General features: G+C 41.1%; 12 protein-coding genes across 12 annotated transcripts; 5 read left to right on the forward strand and 7 right to left on the reverse strand.

Moving 5' to 3' along the window:
- Nucleotides 1-527: 527 nt before the first annotated feature.
- FOA43_001193 (uncharacterized protein) lies at nt 528-1,150 on the reverse strand (the record flags this gene model as incomplete). The annotated part of the gene is made up of 2 exons (XM_038921515.1): nt 528-746; nt 806-1,150. The coding sequence occupies 2 exons, from the start codon at nt 1,148-1,150 to the stop codon at nt 528-530; spliced, it is 564 nt and encodes a 187-aa protein (XP_038777443.1).
- A 197-nt stretch (nt 1,151-1,347) lies between these two features.
- FOA43_001194 (uncharacterized protein) lies at nt 1,348-3,363 on the forward strand (the record flags this gene model as incomplete). Its single annotated transcript, XM_038921516.1, has 1 exon — nt 1,348-3,363. One exon carries the CDS (start codon nt 1,348-1,350, stop codon nt 3,361-3,363), a length of 2,016 nt encoding a protein of 671 aa, XP_038777444.1.
- A 67-nt stretch (nt 3,364-3,430) lies between these two features.
- On the reverse strand, nt 3,431-4,213 carry FOA43_001195 (uncharacterized protein; the record flags this gene model as incomplete). The annotated part of the gene is made up of 1 exon (XM_038921517.1): nt 3,431-4,213. The coding sequence occupies one exon, from the start codon at nt 4,211-4,213 to the stop codon at nt 3,431-3,433; it is 783 nt and encodes a 260-aa protein (XP_038777445.1).
- Nucleotides 4,214-4,380: 167 nt separating this feature from the next.
- On the forward strand, nt 4,381-4,996 carry FOA43_001196 (uncharacterized protein; the record flags this gene model as incomplete). Its single annotated transcript, XM_038921518.1, has 4 exons — nt 4,381-4,405; nt 4,460-4,533; nt 4,777-4,798; nt 4,875-4,996. The coding sequence occupies 4 exons, from the start codon at nt 4,381-4,383 to the stop codon at nt 4,994-4,996; spliced, it is 243 nt and encodes an 80-aa protein (XP_038777446.1).
- Nucleotides 4,997-7,431: 2,435 nt separating this feature from the next.
- Nucleotides 7,432-8,523, reverse strand: FOA43_001197 (uncharacterized protein; the record flags this gene model as incomplete). The annotated part of the gene is made up of 2 exons (XM_038921519.1): nt 7,432-8,256; nt 8,515-8,523. The coding sequence occupies 2 exons, from the start codon at nt 8,521-8,523 to the stop codon at nt 7,432-7,434; spliced, it is 834 nt and encodes a 277-aa protein (XP_038777447.1).
- Nucleotides 8,524-9,330: 807 nt separating this feature from the next.
- VPS1 (vacuolar protein sorting-associated protein 1) lies at nt 9,331-11,403 on the forward strand (the record flags this gene model as incomplete). The annotated part of the gene is made up of 1 exon (XM_038921520.1): nt 9,331-11,403. The coding sequence occupies one exon, from the start codon at nt 9,331-9,333 to the stop codon at nt 11,401-11,403; it is 2,073 nt and encodes a 690-aa protein (XP_038777448.1).
- Nucleotides 11,404-11,639: 236 nt separating this feature from the next.
- YTA12 (Mitochondrial inner membrane m-AAA protease component) lies at nt 11,640-14,276 on the forward strand (the record flags this gene model as incomplete). The annotated part of the gene is made up of 1 exon (XM_038921521.1): nt 11,640-14,276. One exon carries the CDS (start codon nt 11,640-11,642, stop codon nt 14,274-14,276), a length of 2,637 nt encoding a protein of 878 aa, XP_038777449.1.
- Nucleotides 14,277-14,399: 123 nt separating this feature from the next.
- On the reverse strand, nt 14,400-15,833 carry FOA43_001200 (uncharacterized protein; the record flags this gene model as incomplete). The annotated part of the gene is made up of 1 exon (XM_038921522.1): nt 14,400-15,833. One exon carries the CDS (start codon nt 15,831-15,833, stop codon nt 14,400-14,402), a length of 1,434 nt encoding a protein of 477 aa, XP_038777450.1.
- An 803-nt stretch (nt 15,834-16,636) lies between these two features.
- Nucleotides 16,637-17,158, reverse strand: FOA43_001201 (uncharacterized protein; the record flags this gene model as incomplete). The annotated part of the gene is made up of 1 exon (XM_038921523.1): nt 16,637-17,158. One exon carries the CDS (start codon nt 17,156-17,158, stop codon nt 16,637-16,639), a length of 522 nt encoding a protein of 173 aa, XP_038777451.1.
- Nucleotides 17,159-18,006: 848 nt separating this feature from the next.
- FOA43_001202 (uncharacterized protein) lies at nt 18,007-18,648 on the reverse strand (the record flags this gene model as incomplete). Its single annotated transcript, XM_038921524.1, has 1 exon — nt 18,007-18,648. The coding sequence occupies one exon, from the start codon at nt 18,646-18,648 to the stop codon at nt 18,007-18,009; it is 642 nt and encodes a 213-aa protein (XP_038777452.1).
- A 1,669-nt stretch (nt 18,649-20,317) lies between these two features.
- Nucleotides 20,318-21,586, forward strand: FOA43_001203 (uncharacterized protein; the record flags this gene model as incomplete). Its single annotated transcript, XM_038921525.1, has 1 exon — nt 20,318-21,586. One exon carries the CDS (start codon nt 20,318-20,320, stop codon nt 21,584-21,586), a length of 1,269 nt encoding a protein of 422 aa, XP_038777453.1.
- An 845-nt stretch (nt 21,587-22,431) lies between these two features.
- On the reverse strand, nt 22,432-24,210 carry FOA43_001204 (uncharacterized protein; the record flags this gene model as incomplete). Its single annotated transcript, XM_038921526.1, has 2 exons — nt 22,432-24,077; nt 24,204-24,210. 2 exons carry the CDS (start codon nt 24,208-24,210, stop codon nt 22,432-22,434), a joined length of 1,653 nt encoding a protein of 550 aa, XP_038777454.1.
- Between the last annotated feature and the right edge of the window lie 64 nt (nt 24,211-24,274).

The following is a 24,274-nucleotide window of genomic DNA, read 5'->3' on the forward strand; positions in this document are numbered from 1 at the left end:
ATAAATCAGAAGATAAGCATTTTCGGACTTGAGTAAATCGCATAGGGGTATCTGGCCTACGGTTAGGGTGTTATCCTGCTGAGATACGGCAGCCGTTCTGGTATAGACAACGATCAAATAGGTATTGATCGAACTGAGTACTGCTATTCTATACCAAGGCAACAATTGTATCCAAGCAGTCTCCTCCTCAAGTAGAGAAATTGCGTACAGTAAGGTTCCAAGGAGCGTTAGAGCGTGTGATTCAATCCAGATGTACTTGAGAAGGTCCAGCTGTTGAAGGTAGTAGATGCAGGTCTTGAGTTCATACACAGAGTAACGTATGGCAATCCAGAATTTTTGAGCGGCTTGTTCCATAATAGCAAATTTAATCGAGTACTTATCCAAGAGGAAATACGGTATAAATAGAGTCTATTAAGGCATTTGAAAGGGACTTCCCCGATTGGGCGTTTAATTCGCGAGCATGCATTAAGTAGAGAGAGAGGACTTGAATATATATATGAGTGCCATGGCGCGCTCCCTGGAATTCACTAGTCCTTCTCTTTGTTTCCTGGAAGAATAGGCATATCCGTATCACATATATTTTCCTTTTTTTTATATTCGGGAGGAGAATCTTCTGCGTAATCACCTAAAATGCCTTTAAGAGATTCAGGAATGTCCTCAAAACATAAATCCGATGTGTCAAGAGATACTCTCTGTCCCTGAGATCTCATTATATCCTCGATATTGATTTTTCCATCATGGAACACCTAGGAAAACTGTTAGTATGTTGATTGTCTCTTTGTTTGCATAAATTTTCAATACTTACATTTAAATGATCGGCAATTAAGTGTCTATTTTTGCACTCCGGACATTGAACCAAGACGGAGCCCTTTACATAGGCCTGCTTTGATATAATATGTGAAGAACGCTTTCCGCACTTCTTGCATGTGAATGCGAGCATCAAGGATGGTTTATCAATTTTGATTTGGTCATCTTTCGAAGAGTCAAAAGCTCTGGATGTGGTGTTGAAATTGCGATGCGCAGATTTGTGTGAAATTTCGGCAGCAGGTCTAACAGCTGTTCTCAGTTTGAAGGTGGTTGCTAACTGCCGTGCCAGCCTTGTTAAAGGCTTCAAGGTCCTGGCTTCAAATCTCGAAAACGTATTAAGCATATTTTGAGTAACAGAAGAAGAAGAAGGTTTATCTATAGAGGCGAATGAACCCACGTAAAAATAAATCAGGTGGATTGAATTTTTCAATATTTCACTGAAAAATCAAAAGAAAAAAATTAGAGCAAAGTATATTACAATTTAGTACACAGAAGAATCACTAGTGAGGTTTCCATTCATCTCTAAAGTTGGTATACTAGATGGAGTCCTGCAAGTTTCTTCGGCTTCGAGCCCTCCGGGCTGTGAGACAGTCGATGAAACTGCAAATGGTGGGGCAGTCTGCTATACAGAGAAATTACCACACTAGGAAAGGAGGGGATGATGCAGCTGATAAAGTGAGATCCGTGGTTGATGATGACGCGTTATTAGAATCAATGGAGAAGGAGGATCAAATGGGAAGCAAAAATGTATCTGGTTCTGCATCTAGCGATCCACGGTATTGGAGAAGACAGTATAATAAGAATCTCACCAAAGTGGAAGAAGGATTGGATCAGAAGATCGCAGATCGGTTCCAGTTAAGTTTGCCTAAGGTAGAAAGTTATAATGATGAGCTCAAGAAGGATCCATTGCAACGACTGAAGGTTAATCCAACCAGTCTAAGGCTTACATTATCAGATCTTATACCAGAGATGTCCTTAGTAAAGGCTGTTCGGTCTCATTTGGCAAGTGATCAACCATCTGAATTTCAGCAGAGATTTTGGTCATTAATGACAGGTAATTTGAGTACCATAGGAAAGGGAGATCAGGGGAGTGGGCGAACCACTGCGGTGATTGTTTCTGCTTTGGCTTTGAAGAGGAACCCCAACAGGGGACAAGGAATTAACAGCTTGATTTTAGTGAAATCTACTGATCTGGTAATTCAGTATGAAAGGACTATTAAAGAGATCATTTCACATTTAAAAAGTGCTCAAGGCGCCAATTCAAGCCAAAGAGTGGCTCAATTTCTCTATCGATCGGATGCGGAAGACGAGTTGCGTCAACAGACGATTGTTGCTCACACTCCAGAGCCTCATATCTTGGTTTCTACGCCTCAAAGATTATTAGATCTCTTGTCGTCCAGAGGAATGGATTTTTTGAAAATAAACAACTTGTCTGCCATATTTGTGGACGATTTTGATACCATGATAGATAGTGACGAATACCTGGAGAGCAAGAAGAAAGCGCCTATAGTGCAGCTACTGGACTATGTAATGAAGTTACAGGATTATAGGAGACAGCACAATGAACCTCATCCGCAGCTAATCTTTACAGTATCAAATGGTACTACAAGCTCTTTGATAGAGCAGATTAAAGAAAAAACTAAGTGGTTTGATTGGGCTAGATTTGCTCCATTGGGTACTTTCGATAGCGACACGAATATACCATCTAGAAAGGCGGTTCCAACAAATGTGGCCATTAGCTCGGTGCTTGTGCGCCCCTATATGAGCGATAAGAAGAAATCTGCAGAGAAATTCAAAGTGAAGGTGTATGACATGGTTCCGTTTGAATACGGATCGGATATTTCCAACTGGTTGGACAAGCTCTATAGATCGCTAGAAGGAAATGATATGGTGTATAGAAAGCAAAGGAACAGAAAGAAGAATCGGATGTCGAAAGATGTGAAGAAGCTTGCGTTAGATGTTTTAGTGGGTGGATTTGTGAAGTTGACGAAGAAGAAGGGGTGTTCATGGTTGAAACAGGAGAAGATTTTGATGGTGTACTCCGATGAGATTGCTGATAGTTATATAAAGAAGCTTCTAGAGAAGTCTCACAAAGCAGTGAGAGTGTTCGATGCTAAGGAGGACGCTGACTTTTTCATGAAATCCGAAGGTCCGCAGATTCTTCTTGTTAACACCAGTGCATTGACAGGGTTGACTTTTAAAGGCTTGAAGAATATTGTTCTGTTAGGCATTGATACCATTAAGAACCTTCAAGGTTTTGTGAGTGCAGCTGGAAGACTAAGAGGAGCTTCACGGTCTGGCCTCGTTCTTGAGAAGTATTATACTTCGTTTGGTGAACCTATTCGGCCCGACATAGATATTCAAAAACGTATTTTTTTGGTCAACTCTGAATTCGACTTCGAGGATATTGAGAGGAACTTTCTAGAGAGGGTGTTGATCAAGGCGGGATTGGTGAGACAGTTCTCATCGGTTGGAGTACTGGAGCCAGATTTTGATAAGAAGAAATACAATGCTAAATTTGTCTCTGATTACGGTTTCTTCTCCAGCGACAAATGAACGGGCCTGTATATTCCTTGTACATATACATTATATAGGCTTGGGCTTAATAGATCACTAATATTAATTAGTTTGTGCAGAGCTTTGTGATTTCCCTCACTGCATCTGCCTTCATCTTCTTCATAGCCTTTTCATCAGTCATTAACGTTTCAGAGTCACTGTCTGCTGCTCCCTTACTGCTTTCGGACTTGTCTTCTCCCTCTTTCCCATCAAATTGTAGATCTCCAGAGTCAACAAGCATCCGGATTTTAGTCTCAATATTTTTGCATGTGGTCTCGATCTTTTCTATGGCATCTCGATCCTTTCGAAGCCTTTCTTCAATTCGTAATATAAGCGATTCTCGAGATTGATGGAGTCTATAACTGTTTAGCAAATGGTGTAAATTGATCAAGATTATCCGTATATTGTCTATTTTCTCAAACGTAGCACTCGGGTTCTTTGATAAAACTCCTACGAGTTCTAAGAAGTTAAGCAGAAGTGATTTGGTCAATTTCTTGAGCTCTTCAATTCTTTCTTGGGTAAACACTTCTTCCTCGTAGTCCTTATCGTCTCCTGCTTCTCCCTCAGATTTTTCTTCCCCCTCATATAACTGAGGTACTCCCGATTCTTTTAATGTAATGAACCGATCCTCGAAAGGCCAAACATCCCCAAATGATCTGTATGTAGGTTTATCCGGTTGTTGTGGAGGAATCAAAAATTTGAGGTTCTTGATCTTCGAGATCTCTTCGTCGCTCTTTCCTTCCTCTAGAAGCTGCTTCACCTTCTTTACGTTGTCGTTTGTAAAGAATCTTATATAAGGAGGAGGTGGAGGATATAATGATGAGACTATGGCATCTTGATTATCTGACATCTTGGCAGCAGTCTAAGCAAGAAGCTTTGTCCACAAGTGAAATAAAGAGAGTCAATTTTGTTAGCGATGAGATCCGAGAGAAGAAAAAAAAATTGGAGCTATAAAAGTGAAGACAGATTGTTTTGCCTTATTCTTTCTTCTTCGTTCTTTCTAGTTTATATCCAATCATGTCAGATCAGATGGATGTTGATGGTAAGTGTTTTCCACAACTGCATCATTCTGTTTCTACTAACGTAAGTCATTTAGCCACATCGCCAAGTCCTCAACCCCAGCCTTCTAAACACCCTAAGAAAAGGTTTGAGGTAAAGAAGTGGACAGCAGTTGCATTTTGGTCGTGGGATCAGAGTAACGAAACGTGTGCCATTTGCAGAAATCATTTAATGGAGCCTTGCATAGAATGTGCTGGAAGTGGAAAAGATAGAAGCAATTGTCCGCGTGCTGTGGGGGTCTGTAATCATTCGTTCCATCTACATTGTATTGATACTTGGATCAAGACGAGGAACTCATGTCCACTGGATAGTTCGGAATGGACCTTAAAAGAGGTGCTACAGAATTAAGAATAGCTGGATATGCAAATTCTTTGTTGTTTATACGAATAGAAAAGGTTCACAGTGCTGAGTTTACGGTTTCACAGTTCATAAGGTCACTACTTCCTCGCTAGGTATCATAAGTTATGGTTCCATATGCTGTGGTATGCCTATGATAGTTGTAGAGTTTGGATTTGAGTTCTTTTGTGAGTTGCGAGTCTGTGCTGCCATTTCTGGCTTCGTTGGTATCGTTTGATATTGCCATCAATATCACGCAGTTCAACGCGAGTACTGTCAGCAACTGCCAAAGTGAGTCGAAGATGTAGATGAATGACACTTTTGTTGGGGTCAGTATGCCTATTCCCAAATAGACCGTAATAATGGTGGTCTCGATGCAAAAATATGTCTTGGAGACACCTGTGTATCTGGTTGGTCTATGTATAGGTAGCAGCAATTTCCATGCTTGGGATACCTTGCCCGCTATGACCAAGAAAAAGTTGATTAGAGCAAGCGAAGTGATGAAATCCGTCGTCAGACTGCTCATACCATGCTGTACCTGTATGCCAACTGGCATGGCATTCGAAGAGACTGGAGTCACGGCGAGTAATGTTGCCATGACTGGGGCATAAAGGGGTAAGTATATTCCTCCGAAATTGGAATCATGCGTTTGTGGATTTTCTTCGAGCAAGAACACCATAGTTTCAGAGGTTAACGTCTTTGGGCTTAGGGCTTCAGAGGGGGAGAAAGGTTCACAGATAGGGGGTCCACTGGTAGAAGGGTCAACTAAAGCTGTTACTATTGGATGTTTGGTGGATACCGCATCTTGGACGACTCTTTCTCTATAGGTCCAACATTGAAGTAGTGCAAATAAATTGAGTATAAATTGTATAAATACACCAATAGTGTCAGAGAGACAGTAAATTTTGTTGATATTGTAAATTAGGTATATTAGTGAGGACAAGAGATTTGCTAATAGTGATAAGATCGAGATGTAAGAATTGCTTATTGAGTTTCCATGCTTGACGTAAATTGATGTTGTCAGTATCTGACTCAACGGTGAGAGACAGAAAATAATATTAAGAAACTGGAGAATTATGGGTATTTGCATCATAGCAGAAGAAGGTTCGGTCCGTCTACATGGAACAAGAAAAGTAAAGAAAATGCTCTAAAAGGAGGAGGGACTGATGGATGCTATAAATATCATATGAAAGGATCTCTAATCATCATTGTCGGATGTTCATCCTTTTCAGATAAGAAATAGATTAGAGTGTATTATTTCCTGATTAGGTTAGAAAGCCAGAGATACGTTAAGGGACATTTCCACACCTATCGCGTAGCTCGCACTGTACCGAGCATATTCTCAGGCGTAACGCCTCTTTATGCAACACGACTAGTTCTGCCGACCGGTCTACTATTATCTTCTGAAAAGTTAATTGGTAGACCAATCTCAGCCACAGTCAAGAAATTTTGTACTTTCAGCGTCGTTATCTTATCAAATAGAGGACCGATATGGATAAGGAAGGCTTATGCGTTAGATGATAAGATAATGGCTCGGTTCGCGCATTAATTGCGGAATAGAATAAGCGTGTATTTCCGATCTTTCCGGTCTTTATGACCAGCTTATGCATTTCTTCCGAAGTCTCTAGATATATCTTCAGCACTAATGAAATACGATTGTTTCTCACAAACTCTAGTTCGACGTTTTTTCAACCACACATTCGACGCCTCTACACTATGTCAACTTTATAATATAACATTTTTACATTGCTAATCAACGGTCTTGTGAAAAGGATATAAGGGGATCCTTATTTTACTACTGTTTACAATTTTCTCTATGATTATTATAGTGTGCTTTGGCGCACCTTATATTTGTAGCAATAGCATTAATCAATGTGGACCTCTTTTCCTCGCAATGTAATGAGTTTTTGTTTGTCTGGTAACAATCGATAAGAAAAAGACCTTAGAAGTGGCTTTCCTAAAATCAGTTTGTTATAATGAGAAAGGCATCAATCAAGCGATACTTTTAAGGTAGCAATTTCGTTTGAGGTGAGTGTTTTGTTAAAAACCGGTTTGGTGTCGCTGCAAGGGATTTGTTTAATAGCAATTGATTCTGTAAACCGTGGGAGGTTCTGTATCGAGTAAGATACGAGCGTCATATCTCTAATCGCTGCGAGGACTTGGAGTGGGGGTTAGTTCTAACCCTTCAGTTTGTGTAAAAGGATCAAAATTAGACATTTCTTCTGTCAAAGATGCTGCGTCGTGGTCTTCTTCGATTAGCCTTAAGCAATTCTGGAATTCTGGAATTTCTTGAACTTCTCTATCGTCTTCGGACTCTGAATCGGTGTCGTCGTTTTGACAATGACTAGTTTCAATTAAATGATGGTCTCTCTTCCCTTTTTTATGATCGGACCTGCATTCCTTCTGACGCTCCCTGCAATTTGCGCACTGGCATTGCCTGCACCAATATCGAGGTTTGCTCTTTCTCCTTTCTGCGCACCCTGTAGCCTTCTTGGTATTGGTTGAGTATGAAGACGGGTTCAGGTACTTAAAGCGGTTATCGTTGTAGGAGCGGTTGTTGTTGTTCCTAAAGCGGTTGTCCTGGTACTTCGATCTGTAGTTATTCTTTGAAGGATTTCTCATCTGATATACTTCTTGTGAGTCGGGTACATTCAACTGTTGTTCGGTGTTAGTTCATGTTGGCTCGATTGTCTTGACAACAGTATATTTGGATATTTCGCTGTGAATAAAAGCTTTGAATTGCCTTGTGGTATGGCATTTCCGCTGTGCCTTCTCTTGCTTACCGTTGTTGAAAACGTTAAATTTGCTGAAAACATCCTGAATTTGATTGCGGATGTGTTCAGCCGGAAAATGCATCTTTGTATCTTCCACGGCCTGCAACCAATCTAGTAGCATATCGTAAACTGTCGTAACTTCTCCTGGCGTAACAAAATTCCGTGGGTCTGACAACCTCTTAGTCATCTTTGTGGCAAATTTCGAAAAACCGGCTCTTTCAAATAAGACTACCATGATTTGTTGCCAAGTTTGGCATCTTGCTGCTGGGGTTATTCCGACAACATCAATATAGTGGGACTTCATAACTTGTCCCCAATCCGAGTATTTGATACATTCCTCTGAGAGTTGGTATTGTATCCTCAAGACCTTGTCGTAAATTTCTTGTACAACCTTACCTAATTTAATGAACTTCATTCCTTGCAAAGGGCGATATGTGGCTAACTTGTAGTCTTTACCTTCAGATGCTTGCTGAGGATTTTCAGGGTCTAGCTTCACCTGCGGTAAATAGTGCCGGATTTTCTCAAGAGTTTCTACCTCTGTCATCTCGATTTGAGATTCCGTTTGAGTTTGCGGGTTTGCGGTTGACCTTTCGTTCTCGAACTTCTGTTTGATCATCTGTGCTATGTCCTGCATTATCTGTTGCAGTTCTTGCATTCCTTGGCCAACTTGACCGAAGGTGGTATTAATTTTCTCGTCTTGACTGAAGTTCTGCATTCGCTCGGTCTACGCGTTTCAATTCCTGAACAATTCTTTCATCTTGCTCATCCTTTGTGACCTTGGAACTTGAGTAATCTTTTTCAGTCTCATCAATAGCTTGTGCATTAGAAACGGCTCTCTGCTGAGCATGTTTTACAACCTTTTTGATTGCTGTCGTTTTTAGGTCGTCGGCTGCAGGCTTAACATCTTCCTGTTTAACGAGTATTTACAATAGAGTCAGCATCTTCTGTTGTTGTTCCAATGAAGTCGGCATCCTCTGTTGACGGGCTTCATTTTGCTTATCAATCTTGTTAAAAACGTCATCAATTTTAGCCAAAATTCTCTGTTCCCTAGCGTACAGAATTCTGATTAAATCGATCTTCGGGGACGAGCCGCTTTTTGGTTCTCCTTCGCTGTATGAGCTTTCGGTCGCGGGGAAAATTCCGGGTTCGCGGGGGTCGGCCGCCTACCCTCTTTGGATCTCAATCTGTCCGAAATCCTCTCTCGTGGCGAAGGTCGTTTGTTTGACGACAGTCCATCTTTAAAATCATCTAGTCTTTCAAAAATTGTCATACTGTAATTGATCTTTTACAAAGTTGTTGTGTTGTAACCTGCTTATGAACACCTGATGTAGAAGCACGTGTCTTCAAGTGCCTTGACTCAATCTAGGTAACTGTTTAGTGATACCTGATGTGTTGTACCCAATTAGAGTGTAACAAATTAGTGGCAATAATATGTTAATGATAGACGCTGATTAATGAATTCGATGGATAAAATAGCAATGCGAATAAGAGTGAAATAGGGATCCTCTTGTGCCCCTTTTCACAAGACCCCTAATGTACGGTGTACGGATGTTATACCGGAAAGAGAGACTATCTTCTCAACAAGAAGAAGCATTTCTCTTCCACGCTGTTGCAATTCGCGCATTCCTGTCTTCTTTCACTCTCTGCTTCACAGTGAATTTGCATTTCGCATTTTGTTTGGGTTCTGGGTTTTGGGTTTTTGTATCTTGTATTTTGTATCCTCTAGTTTTTTTGTTTGGTTTTTTTAAACTCTTTCAACTTCCTGCTGTTTTGTTTTCATCAATCGACATTTCACACTATGGATGAAAGCTTAATTCAGACCATCAATAAGTTGCAGGATGCTTTGGCCCCATTGGGAGCGGGCTCAGCCTCTCCTATAGATCTCCCTCAGATTACTGTGGTTGGTTCGCAATCTTCTGGTAAATCATCAGTTTTAGAGAACATCGTGGGACGTGAATTTTTACCTAGAGGTTCTGGAATTGTCACTAGAAGGCCTTTGATATTGCAATTGATTAATCGCAGAGGCCATGTAGATAACCACTTGACTCCTGAGGAAAAGGCCACCATCAGAGCCAAAAATGACGATGGTAGACCTTCAGAGGATACAGACCAGGAATGGGGTGAATTCTTGCATCTTCCTGGGAAGAGATATTTCAATTTTGACAACATTCGGAAGGAGATTGTTCGTGCTACTGATGCTACTGCGGGCACTAACTCTGGTATCTCATCTGTCGCCATCAATTTGAGAATTTACTCGCCTCATGTCCTCACCTTAACGTTGGTCGATCTTCCCGGTTTGACTAAAGTGCCTGTTGGTGACCAACCCAAGGATATTGAAAAGTTGATCAGAGATATGGTTCTGAAGTACATTTCCAAGCCTAATGCCATCTTGCTTGCCGTGAATGCTGCCAATCAGGACTTGGCTAACTCCGATGGTTTGAAGTTGGCGCGTGAGGTAGACCCTGAAGGAGTTCGTACCATTGGTGTCTTAACCAAGGTTGATTTGATGGATGAGGGAACTGATGTTATTGATATTCTTGCCGGCAGAGTCATTCCTTTGAGATGTGGCTATGTGCCTGTTGTTAATAGAAGTCAGAGGGATATTGAGACCCACAAGACTATCCGTATTGCTTTAACGGATGAGAAGCGGTTTTTTGAGAACCATCTTGCCTACAGTTCCAAGGCTCAGTATTGTGGTACTCCTTATTTGGCTAAGAAATTGAGTAATATTCTTATGAATCACATTAGGGCCACCTTGCCAGATATCAAGTTGCGGATTGAGGCAGCTTTGAAAAAGTATCAGCAGGAATTGGATGCTTTGGGTCCCGAAATGGCCGAGACACCAAGTTCCATTGTTTTGAATGTCATTACCGATTTCTGCAATGAGTATACTGGTGTTATTGATGGACAAACTAAGGATGTCAGCACTAACGAATTAAGTGGTGGTGCAAGAATTAGCTTTGTCTTTCATGAGATTTACAAAAATGGTGTATATGCCTTGGATCCATTTGACCAGATTAAGGATGCCGATATTCGTACCATAATGTACAACTCTTCTGGTTCTTCTCCTTCGTTGTTTGTGGGTACTCAGGCGTTTGAGGTGCTTGTTAAACAGCAGATTCATCGTTTTGAAGAGCCTACTTTACGTTGTATCACATTGGTGTTCGATGAGTTAGTTCGTATTCTATCACAGATTCTTTCGCAATCTGAATTTCTTAGATACCCAGGATTGAAGGAGCAGATTTCTCAGATATTTATCACCTACCTGCGTAAGATAGTTGCACCCACAAATACCTTTGCTATGGATGTCATCAGTTCTGAAGAGACTTACATTAACACTGCTCATCCTGATTTGTTAAAAGGTCCCCAGGCGATTTCCATTGTGCAAGAAAGATTGCATCCTCAGAAGGTTCAAGTGGATCCTAAAACTGGTAAGCCTTTACCCCCATCTCAGCAAAAGACGATGATGGAAGACAATGGTGGTAACAAGAATTCTTTCTTTGGAGGTTTCTTCCAGTCAAAGAACAAAAAGAAACTCGTCGCTATGGAAGCTCCACCAAATGTTTTACGTGCTAGCGGCCAGATGACGGAGAGAGAGACTCAGGAGACTGAGGTTATTAAACTGTTGATTCAATCATACTTTAACATTGTTAAAAAGAATGTGGCCGATATCATTCCAAAGGCCATCATGTTGAAGTTGATCCAACAGTCGAAGAACGAGATACAGAAGGTGCTACTTGAAAGTTTGTATAACAACAAAAATCTTGACTCTTTGGTTCAAGAGAACGATATAACTGTTGCTAGGAGAAAAGAGTGCAAGAAGATGGTCGAGGTGCTACAGAATGCCTCTCAAATTGTCTCTACTGTTTAAATATTATGCTACTATAATCACCCTTAAGCTCTTACGTAATCGCCTCAGAAAAATACTAAGGAAAAAAAATGGCCTAACAACTAAACTACTTGGGTTTCCGGGCGTTGAGCGTCGTGCCTGTACACTTTTTCGATCAGTTTATTACTATCATATAAAGCTTTTGGTACTGAGCAAAACATTGATTGTTGCATTGCTTGACTTGCCCAATTATGATAACATTCACTACAAGCTCTGTGATGGCCATATGCCGCAGAGGGTTTGGTAATGAGTCGGTGGCGTTCGGCGTTGCCGTTCGGAGCGTTTTTCAAAGAAGACTAAGGTCTCAGTACAAAAGGGAGCTTAATTCGATGCAAATTCGAGGTCTTTCCACAAGGGTGAATGTCTGTAGAGTTCAAATGAAGGGGTATTCTGTTCGCTCTTCCTGTGTTCGTCTAGTGCAACAAAGAAGACTTAACTCAACGGAGCCTCCTCCAAAAAGAACTCCTGGATACAACAGTCACGGAGAAAGAGAACTTAGTGATGAGGAAGCTAAGGAACTGTTGAAGGAATTGAAGAGTCTCTGGCATGATAGTTCCATTAAGGAGAATGAGTTACGTTCAAAAGTCAAGGCATTGTTTGAAAAGTACGAAATTGGAGGTCTGATTTCTCCTTCGGCGTCTAAAATAGTGAGCACCATTTTAATGGATACTGAGGCGACAAAACCAGGTGAAAAAGTTGATAATGTCCAGAAATTCCATAAATGTTTGATGGATTACCATCTGGGAAAGCAGTTGGAATTCAATGGTCAATATGACAACAAGTTTAATCCACCTCCAAAGGACGGTAAGTCCAATGAGAACAAAGAAAAGAATAAGAAACAAGCCGAAACGAAAATTCTTACAGCGGAGATTAAGTTGGAATGGGTACTATTCTGGCTTGGTATGTCAGCCTTCATACTATACTTGGCAAGTGTCGATTCCAATGAGAAGGAGATCACCTGGCAAGATTTTATAACCTCATTATTGGATAAGGGTTACGTTGCAAAGTTGGTTGTGGTCAACAGTGATAAAGTGCGTGTGGTTTTGAATGAACGTGGTCGTAATCAACCAATGAGAGACAGTGACTTAGATTACTATTTCACGGTGAGCTCTGTCAAGAACTTCGAGGAACGCTTAAAGAAAGCCCAAGATGAGAACGGTGTTGCTGAAGATTCTAGGATTCCAGTTACCTATGTTCATACCACTCCTATTGCCAAGACTCTTTGGAGCATATTGCCTACGATTCTATTGTTTGCCTTTATATTCTGGTCTACTTCGAAGCTTATGAAGAGTGGAGGTGGACTTTCAGGAGGCATGTTTGGTAACAAGAAGCAGTTCAAGAAGTTCAATGCCGAGAATGAGGTCAAGATTAAGTTTGATGACGTTGCTGGCTGTGATGAGGCTAAGGAGGAGATTATGGAGTTTGTCAACTTCTTAAAGCATCCAGAAAGATACGAGAGATTGGGTGCTAAGATTCCTCGTGGTGCCATTTTATGTGGTCCTCCAGGTACTGGTAAAACTCTTTTAGCCAAGGCAACGGCCGGAGAGGCAAGTGTTCCATTCTATTCAGTTTCAGGTTCTGAATTTGTGGAAATGTTTGTCGGTGTTGGTGCCTCAAGAGTTCGGGATTTGTTCAAGACTGCCCGTGAAAATGCTCCTTCTATTGTGTTTGTTGACGAAATCGATGCCATTGGTAAGTCCAGATCTAAAGGTAAGGCTTCTGGAGGTAACGATGAAAGAGAGAATACTTTGAATCAATTACTTGTTGAATTGGACGGTTTCTCCTCTAGTGATTACGTAGTTGTTCTTGCGGGTACCAACAGATCCGATGTGTTAGATCCGGCATTACTTAGACCCGGACGTTTTGACCGAAAGATTTATTTGAGCAACCCAGAATTGGAAGGCAGAAAGGCTATCTTTGCTGTCCATCTTCGACAAATTAAATTATCGCCGGACTGTGATCTCGAAGATTTGAAAGGCAGGTTGGCTACGTTGACACCTGGTTTCTCGGGTGCAGATATTGCCAACGTCTGCAATGAGGCCGCTTTAATTGCTGCAAGACATAACGAAGACTATGTCAGGTTACATGACTTTGAGCAAGCCATTGAAAGGGTCATTGCTGGTTTAGAGAAGAAGAGTAAAGTTTTGTCACCAGAGGAGAAAAAGGTGGTGGCATACCATGAAGCTGGTCATGCAATTTGTGGTTGGTTTATGAAGTATGCAGATCCTTTATTGAAAGTGTCTATTGTGCCTAGGGGACAGAGTGCTCTTGGTTACGCACAATACTTGCCTCCAGATATCTATCTTTATTCTACTCAGAAGTTACTTGATCAGATGACTATGACCCTTGGTGGAAGGGTCAGCGAGGAGCTTCATTTTGACTCTGTGACATCAGGTGCTTCCAACGATTTTGAGAAGGTTACTAGTATGGCCCAAAAGATGGTTATGGCATGTGGATTGTCACCTAAGGTGGGGCTAGTTTCTTACGACATTGATAGGGGTACCGATATGACAAAGCCATTCAGTGACAAAACAAATCGACTGATTGACGGTGAGATCCATAGAATTGTGGATCAGTGCTACCAGAGATGCAAGAAGTTGTTGATAAACAAGTCAAAAGAAGTGGAAATTGTGGCACAGAGGTTATTGTCCAAAGAAGTAATCACTAGGGAAGATATGATTGATTTATTAGGAGAACGGCCATTTCCTGATCAGAGCGATGCATTTGATAAGTATATAAAGGGAAAGAAAGAGAAAGCTGCTGAGGCTAAGGGAAAAGAGGACAGGAAGAAGAAGAAGAAGGGGAATAACGATTCTCATTCTGATTCTAAGGAGGGAGATGGAGGCAAAGCTTAAAGTTATTTACACCATTCTGATACTATCTTGTCTATAGTTTATTATTAGTACGATATTCACTGAGGTTGTGTAAGTAGAATTATTGAATAGTAGAAATTTTAGTCAGGCTTGTTGATCCATCGATCAATAATCGCCGTATAAAGATACGCTGAAAGCCATGCCTGGCCTCAGTGATTCGGGGTCGCGATCATCCAACGGCCAATTGTAACCCACGTTGCAATAAGCAAAGTCTCCCACTTTGTAGAGCATCCCTAAAGAGGCGGTGGATTTAAAGCCTGCTGTAGGAGAAGACATAAAGTCGTTATATGATCGGGAAAGCTTAGCACCTGTAAAAGAAACATAAGCTCTAAGCGGCGAGATTGGTTTGGCGAAAAAAAACCTCGAGTAAATAGAGAGCTTATATGAAAGGTAGGAGAGACCTCCTAAGTTAGAAGAGTTTCTGTCAAGACCCAAAGTTTTGTAGCCGACCAGTGGAAGGTAGAATTTGTCCTGAAAATGAATTGTGTCGGACTCTGGGGAAAGAATGGTCAAATTGCCAGCGTTCAGCTCGCAGCCAAAAGTGATGTTAGGGTTGTATAAGGATTGGAAGAACTTTGAGCTAAATTCAACCTTGTGAAACTTGTCCTGGAGACTGCTGGCAACAGTAGTTGCACCACCTTCCTGTGGTACATAGCCGGAAATTTCGCTTCTCATGCTTGACTTGAAGCCATGCATTGCAAAGGCTCCCCTCGAAGAGGGAAGATAGGATAGCTTTCCAGCGTTGACATTGAAGAAGAGCGATTGCTTGAAGCACTCGCCAGCATAGGTTTTGATTTCATCGTTAGCGGAATCAGCCACATCCAAAATTGACCTCTTGACAACAGACAAGCCCCCAGAGATATTTCCTTGTAAATCAGAAGCATTGGAAAAGTATGATTTCAGGAAGCCTACTTTAGCCCCAGTTGAAAGTTGACGGTCAGACTGAAATGCAGGAAATGACCGATTAGCAAACGAGGCGCTTCCAAATAGCTTAACTGTAGAGTTACTCATCGGGGTTTTGAGCGTGGCCCTGAAAGATTGAGCATTTTGGTCCTGAAGACGGTTCAGAACAGCACATAATTTAATATAAGACGCATTTCCAAGAACACTTCTGTCGGTATAATTTAGAGAAACTATGTTTCCAAGTTGTGATTCGTGGAAAGAACCAATTTGGAACTGCTTCAAAGCGCAGGGCTCTAAATTAAGTCTGGCCTTCAAGTTCAAAGGCACTTCTTCCTTAAGTATCGACTTGACGGTGCGATCATAATCCGAATCTTTTTCTATTAGAAACCCAACATTTTTGAAGCATTCAGTTCCAGAAAAATAGGATGTTGACAATTGAGCCTGTTTGACTAGTTGTCCCACAGTAAGATCACTAGTTATCAACAATGGACCAAGAGCTGATCCGAGAAACTCGTCAGAGAAGCCTTGAGCACCTGTGATTTCCACTTTAGTCAAGTTAACAGCATGACTAGAATTTGCTGACATGACGTCTCCGGAAATAGTCTGAAAGGTATCCTGATCTTGAGTTAGCGTCATTGAGGTATATGTATGAAATTTGGAGTTACAAGTAAAGGGTACGCTCCTTGGGAAATACAGCTCGCGTGTTTTGAATTTTTCCTGCTATTGAGAAAGAAGCTGTTAAGTCAAATAAAGTCAAAACATGCATAGGGGATAAGGTGTTCATTGTCTAGTGAATAGTACAGTCTCATCATAAATAAGAGAATACGAAAAGGAAACCGAAATCTTAGGACAAATGAGTTTTCAGGATACCTTTATCAATATTTGAGGTTAGATAACCATATAAGTCGAAATATTTAGGCGATGATATAATTGAATCAAATCTCGTTCAAATGTCAGAGGTACAAAAATCGAATATAGGGAAGTCATATTTTCCACAATGTAATATGCTTATTATTAAGACCCGAAAGCGGCTGTTCATACGCATTTTGCTAGATTTTTGATTCTATGACTCAAAATACATAGTCAACTTCGCGCCTAAAACTAGGTCCCTTCGGGGACATTTGGTCAATCGAAAAAATACAGAGAAGATTAGCATGGCCCCTGCATAAGGATGACACGCTTTACAAAGAGATCTTCAATACTTTTTACAAAATCTTGTGCAGGAAGAGCAGATAGCTAACAGAAGATCAACATTGAAAAGGCAGTGAGGTGCCGTCTAGTCAGTCTCAACATCATCCACTTCTATTTTGTACAGCTTAGGTCAGAAGACGTCTGTTCGACTCTCGAGGTGAGCGAAAAAAACAAGCACAGAATCCTAGATTCTAAAAATTCATACGCAACATATATTTATTGTATTATATATACAAGCAAAAAGCAAATCACTCAACAGAAGGCTTGTCAGCATCGAGGGAACCAACAGAATCACCCAAGATGTTGACAACACTCTTTGGGGGCTGAATAGCAGTGAGCATCATAACCAACTCGTAAATGTTAGGAGGAAGAGTTCTCTGGTATATATCCAAGATACCAGTTGGATTAGGATAGACGGCCAAACCTTTGTAAAAGTATATAGCAGCATCAATTTCCTTACCAGGAATTGCGCCGAGCTTCTCACCAGTAGTGACCTGCTCTAAGAAGTACGACTCCTTCTCTTGGAGGGAAGCTGGAAGTGGGCTGGCAGCCAGGGATTCATTCAATTTCTTCTTTAAGATCTCCAACTTCTTGGTTTTGTCCTGTTCAGCCTCAATACGAGCCTTTTTCTGGGCCTTTCTCTTGCGCTTGTTAAGGTTCTTTCGGAAATCTCCATTGTGTCTTCTCTCGTAGTCGAAATAGATGCAATAGGTAAGAGCGACCGCAGCTGCACCTAAAAAGATATAACCAACACTTCTTGTAGATAACATAATTATATCACAGAAACGAGCAAAGATGAGCTAAAAGGTAAAGCAAAAGATGTCTAACTGTTTCCTATCGATGGTCTCGAGGGCTTCTTTGTTTGCTTGGCCGTTTTCAGATTTTATTTCGTCGGTTCGCGAAAAGAGATAAAAATTTTAGTTTTCAGGACTTGGAGGGGAAAAAAATTTCCAGGTGCAGGGATGACTTCAAATAAGAGTAAAGGTTTTCTACATGACAGGGATCTACTTCTCTTTTCAGTGAGACATACACTAAGATGGCCGTTAAAAAAAGATCGACATTAAGGAGCAAAGTCAGAAAGAGAGGTGTTCAGATTGGTGAGAATCCGAGTACTGCTGGGCCTCACGGGGTCCATGGGGGTGCTCATAAGATTGAGAGGGTTTTAAGGCAAAAAGTACTAGATAAGATGGCAGCCAAAGAGGTACTAAAAGAAGCCCATCAGCATAGTCGAACATATCCTTTGAATAGAAAAACGCCAGATATATCTAAGAGTGCTATGAGACGACGAAAAAGAAAGTTAAGGGACCAATTGACTGCCAGAATGGGTGATCTAGGAAATGCATTAGACGAGACTGTTAAGGCAGAAGAAGAGGAGGGTCCTGCAGCGCCAGCAATAAGCAAAAAGAAGTTGGATCATACACCTAAGCCTACGTCAAAGCGAGGTGCTCGGCTGATAGAAAAAATAGAAGGTTCCCGATTTAAATCGATCCTTAAAGATAAGAGCTTCCGAGAAGATCCATTTGGATCACTCAAAAATTCAATATTGAAAGACTTGAAGGAATAAATAAATAGATTAATAAATAAATAGTTAGTTAAAAACAATGGACACTGGGCATTATCAGTACGATCTGTACCACATACGACTGGTAGTGTCATCCATCATCTTCTTCTGAAGCATGAAGATACCGTACATCAAAGCCTCAGATGAAGGAGGGCAGCCAGGAACGTATATATCGACTGGAATAAGTCTATCGACACCTCTAACAACCGAATAGCTGTAATGATAATAGCCGCCACCGTTAGCACATGAACCCATGGAAATAACCCATCTTGGATAAGCCATCTGATCATACACCTGTCTAAGAGCAGGCGCCATTTTGTTCGTAACGGTACCAGCCACAATGACAATATCTGACTGTCTAGGCGAGGCTCTGAAAATGATACCCAATCTATCCTGATCGTATCTTGGAGCAGAGACATGCATCATCTCCACAGCGCAGCAAGCCAAACCAAAAGTGGCAGGCCAGAACGACGATTTTCTTGACCAATTCTTCACTTTATCCCAAGAAGTAAGCACATAGTCCAACGATCCAGAAAGAGGACGCTCTGAGAGAATAGGCTGCTCTGTTGGGAGGTTATGTGGAGTCAAGTTCAACATTTTTTCTTGCGTTGTTGAAAAGGCCCTAAGTGCCAGTATCGAAGAGCGCACTGAATTGGCCCTCATTGCAGGCACCGCTATTTTGGATATGAGGTTGAGCATCACTGTAACTAGGCTATCCAAAAGTTATATAGGGAGAAGCGTTCTTGTTACTCGTTTCTCGTTTCTCGTTACTCTTCTCACTTTAATTTTTTCTTCTCCTTTTCCTTCTTTGTTTATTGGAGAACAAGCAGCGATGAAAAAAAATAGGAGAAGAGTGTTCACTAAATCCGTGCACCAAATAGTTTAGGTAAGCAAACGAGTAAAGGCACCAGTATGACCTGATGGATCAGGGTAGAAATTTCCTACCGAAGACCTCGTACTGACAATTGGGGCACGGGGAGCCGTTAACTTCCAAATTTACGATTTCATTTTTAGCACGCACCCACCTTGAATTTCGTGTCGATAATTGAAATAATATCTACCCTGCATCTCTTTTCCTGCCGTTTTTATTACTGGCAGTTAATCTATATTAAGATACCAAAATTGACGAGCTGTGCTCTCATCTTATCGGAGCTTCACTCATCACAATTCTAATTGTCGTATATGCATCCGGGTATTAGAGACCTAATTTATTGCTCGTTCACTTACGAGATACCTTATCAAAATAGGGTTCAATCATATCCCAGAGCATACAAGTTATAAACGCATCATGGATCTGATAGTAAGAGAAACTCGAAAGGTGGACCAAGCGTTCTCAAGTTCTGATTCTCTGGCACAGCTCCAGTTTATCCGCTTTCATCAGTAAATTACTCTTTATAGAAAAACATAAACACAGCCAATTTATAACTTTTCTAGCCAGCCTCTTCGGGAAATTTAGACTTGAAATTAACGCGCCTACCATAATGAGATCAAGACGCACAGAAGTATCTCCCAGTCAGGAATGGAGGGGGAGGAGGCTGGCCGATACATTGTTATGAATTGTAACTAAACACTATGTAAAAGACCTTCAAACCAGGACAGAGATGAGGGCAGTCATCAAGAGAACATGGAGTGTGAGTGAGTGCTCTTACATGCAGTATTACTAGCTTGGTCTCCCCAACGACGACGCGCCAATCGACTATCAACTTCTCTTCCATCAGAAAGAGATATAATTAAATCCCAGGTAAACGAGACGCGACGCAACACGACGCGACGCGCCTCCTGGCATCTATCAATTGGTATTTCATCTCACCTCCAGCCAAGCTTGCCACCTTTGATGGCAAGAACAAATGTCAATACATTCCACCTCACTCCAGGAAAGACGAGCCCTCTACAGAGATTAATCTACTTTTGTCTAAAATATTGAACGCCATTCGTGATTCGTTTATCTATCAACCAGCCTTACGAAAAACCTCTTAACTCAGGATCGATAATCGTACAAATTTGTGAAGAAAAGAAACAAAAAAAATAATATGCAACATTACGTTACTATTTTTGTTACGCGGCCCCTCTTAGGCGCTATAGATAATCTATATTAAGGAGTAAACTGATAATTCAGGAGTGGTATATAAATGTAGCCACTTTTCCACCCGTGTTTTTTGTTTGAGTCCAAAACTGCCCTGTCACTTCTCCACTTATTTATTGCAATTTGTGTTTGAGTTTGTGCCTTTTATTTTAGCACTTTATTCCTTCTTCTAGCTTAAGAAGTTCATTCTTTACCTTTCTTTCGCTTGGCCAATTTGCAGGAGAGCCATTACAGTAATCGAATCATTACTGCACACTTCTTACAATACACAAACAATAGCCAGCAATGAAGTTCCTCACTATTTCCACTGTCATTTCAGTGCTTGTGACTTTTACCGTTGCTGCTCCAATCGTTCTTAAAAAAAGGGGCTGGGATTACTCTACTGAGACGATCAAGGGTGTTAATATTGGTGGATGGTTAGTTTTAGAACCATACATTACTCCTTCGCTTTTTGAAAGTTTTGGTTCCGATCCTCCTGTTGATGAGTACCATTATACTCAACAATTGGGAAAAGACGAGGCATCTAGTAGATTGCAAGAGCATTGGTCTAACTGGATCAACGAGACCGATTTTCAATATATTGCAAATATGGGTCTCAATATGGTTCGTATTCCTATTGGATACTGGGCATTCGAGCTTATGGACGATGATCCTTATGTTCAAGGACAAGAGGATTATCTTGATCAAGCTCTTGGCTGGTGTGAAAAATACGGATTGAAGGCTTGGATTGACTTGCACGGTGCTCCAGGCTCCCAAAACGGTTTTGATAACTCTGGAATCAGAGATCAGATCAACTGGCAAGCTTACCCAGAAAATGTACAAGTCACCTATGACGTGTTAAATCAAATTGCTTCAAAGTACTCAAACTCTACTTACAGCGATGTTGTTATTGGTATCGAGTTGCTTAACGAGCCTTTGGGATCTTCCTTGGATCTTGACCAGCTTAAGGACTTTTACAGCCAGGGTTACGATATTGTCAGAGATCAGGGTGATATTCCTGTTGTTATTCAGGATGCTTTCCAGGCTGACAGCTACTGGGACGATACTTTGAACACAGATCAGAATTCCAGCGTCTACAAAGTGATTGTCGATCATCATCACTACCAGGTGTTCTCTACAGATGAGCTTGAGAGAGACCTTGACACACATATTCAGACCGTATGCTCTTGGGGTGATGCTGAGGGAGATGAATATCACTGGAACGTCTGTGGAGAATGGTCCGCTGCCCTCACCGACTGTGCCAAATGGCTTAATGGTGCTAGCAGGGGTGCTAGATATGACTCTAGTTACCTAGGTGGTGACTACATAGGCTCCTGTGATAGCCTCTACACTTACGATGCTGACTATTGGACTGACAGCGACGTTATCAGCAAGTACAGACAGTACGTCGAGGCTCAAATGGATGCATTCAATCACTCTAAAGTGAGTGGATGGGTATTCTGGTGTTGGAAGACTGAAAGTGCCGTCGAATGGGACTTTCAAAGATTGGCCGGACTTAACATCATTCCTCAGCCATTGAGCGATAGATGGTTCCCTAACCAGTGCGGCTACTGAACGGATTAATGCTACACTTGTCTTAATGCATCATAGAACGAAGGTAGGTGTTCTGTTCTGTTCTCTATCAAAAATCAACAACAAAAAACTATTACAAAAACACTCTGCAAACACTCCTTTTCCTCCTCAAACGGCGACTAATAGTGAGAGAACAATATATCGGTTTCAGTTTCAGTTTCAGTTTCAATTTCGTCATCTCATATTTTTGGGCTTTTCTTTTTTTTTATTCTCATCTGTACAATATAATTAAATCTTCAAACAAACAGGTTCAGAATATAAGTCGTATCTTTCTCAAAAAGGTAATGTGAAATTTCCGTGTAGGTGATAAACCACTCTCTCTTGGTATCTCCGTGTCTACGTTTTTTTATTAGGGATTATTATTAGTGAAGGGGCATCTCTCCGTGGTACTGAAAGTTGGAAAAAATAAGAAAACGTCGTGTCCTTGTTGAATTCTGTCTCTTATTCATAGCAAAATTAAGCGAGAGGTTGAAACTTACTTTCTAATCGTGCTAATTAATATGCCAAGGGCTGAAGGGCCGAATCTGGACTTTTGAGGAGAAAAAAGAAACGACATAAAAAAGAGGCCGAAAAAACCGACCCGTAAGTTTTTCCGGGTTTGACAAGTTTCTGTGAGGCTAACTTGAGAGAGGTCGTAAAGCGAAGAAATGGCTAATCATTTACTTTTGAACGAAAAATAGCTACCTAAAAAAAATAATACTTCTCGTATACTTTCACTGAGGTGCCCTTGCGGACTGGAAAGCCTATCCTGAATATAGCTGATGATCATATGACTTTATGATATACTACTATGTTGTAATTATAAATATTTTTGTATTGTTGCATATTTAGTTGGAGAGAAAGATTTGTTGAGCAGCTTTCCAGGAGAAATAAGACCGGAAATTTTTGGTTCCTATGGCTAAGGAGTCATTGGCCTTATAAGGTAAAACCTGCTTTTCGGCCACAACTTCATCTGATGTTGACAAAACTCTACCAGATACGTCAATTGCCTCAGCAATGATCTTTGCTTTGGTAAGATTTGGTGAAGTGAAAGAAGTCTCAAAACCAGTTCTTTTGGATTCACCGAGCAAGTTCTTACTACCGTCATCAGTAACACTGTAGAATTTCCATTTCTTGGTTTCCGTATCACCATTCCAAGACACGTAAATGATGGTATCACCGGAGTCCGTTATCTCAGAAAAGACTGCAATCTGCTCTGTTGGATATCCATGCCAGTCGAATTTGAAAGCTCTATAATTCTCAACGTTCTCACCAAGCGAACCAGAATCGAAGAATGTGTGGAAAACTACTTTACCCTCGTGGGTGTACTCTGTCATGGCACCTTCAGAACCCCAATTGACAATAACATTACCATTTTCTAGAAGTTGGGTTGAGCCTTGCGACTTAGAAAGAAGTTGATAAGGTGGAACGTAGTTATTCAATAACTTGGCAGTCCATTTTTCAGTGTCCACTTCCACAAACTTACCGCTGGAATGCTCGGCGATATGAACTTCATGTCCATTTTTGTCCTCGCTTCCATGGGCAGAATTATCATAAAATGAAATAATCTGTTTCTTGCGATCGGGAGATGTGGCCACAAATCTAGCATGATGCTGGAAACCAAACTGGAACTTCTCAGCTTCAGTAAAGCTACTTGAAGTGTTGCCTGGAATGCCTCCAAGTTTCCACATAACTTTTCCAGTTTTACCATTGATCTTGTATAAGGAAGCCATGTCTCTGGCAGAGATAAGGTAGTCACCATTCTCATCTTTGTCAACAGAATTGATATGGAAGTAATCCCAGGCATCACTTGAATTGTAACCAGATCCAGCTTGTCCTGGGTTGATCGGCAAAACAGAGCCCTCTGGAGAAACGTGCTCAAGAGAAGACCACTCAAACAAGACTTCACCTGTTTCCAGATCAAGCTCTTGGAAGACGGCATCGACAATCCATTGCTGCTCCTTCGATCCTCCGTAAGCAGATAAATCTTTTGGAACAGGTTGGTATATCTGAATCAAGCCAGTCTTCTCATCAATGATGTTAAACTCGTGCTTGTCGGATATTTTGTGGTTACCAGCCCTCAATTCCTTAATAGTTTCATACTTGTCGTCCAAAATGGTGATATGGCCATGGCCATGGCCATATGCAGGGTTATGCGAACCTTCAAAAGAAAACAAGACATTCTTTCCATTCCATTTACCAGCTTGGAAGTTGGTAGCCCATATAGAAAAGTAACTAAATCCGGACCACACTAATTCACCATCTTCAGTGAAAATATAAGGGGCAGCCTGACGAGGTCCATGGTTAGTATTGTCAGCATAACCAGAAAATGGAGCACAGAATATGTAACCAGAAGACGTCTCATCATCGGCTGGAATGGTAATATTCAACGTTGGGACATCTAAATCAGGTCTGGACCTGAATTGCCAACTTGCAAGAGCTTCAGAAGCAAATAGACCCAAGGCAACTAAAACGGAATTTGAATACATTGGCACTGAATAATTAGAATTTAATAACCTGCAAGTGCCAAGAGTGGATTCATATGTACTTATAGTCTATTATATGCCACAATGACTACACTTAAATGAAGAGCCACGACCAGTCAGCTATAATACTATACGCTTCATATTGTCGGTTCGGCTGACCCGAAGACTTGCAACGGTTCGGATATCTGAACTCGGTCGCCACATT

This window comes from Brettanomyces nanus, chromosome 1 (genome assembly GCF_011074865.1).
Source record: "Brettanomyces nanus chromosome 1, complete sequence".
Lineage (NCBI taxonomy): Eukaryota > Fungi > Ascomycota > Pichiomycetes > Pichiales > Pichiaceae > Brettanomyces > Brettanomyces nanus.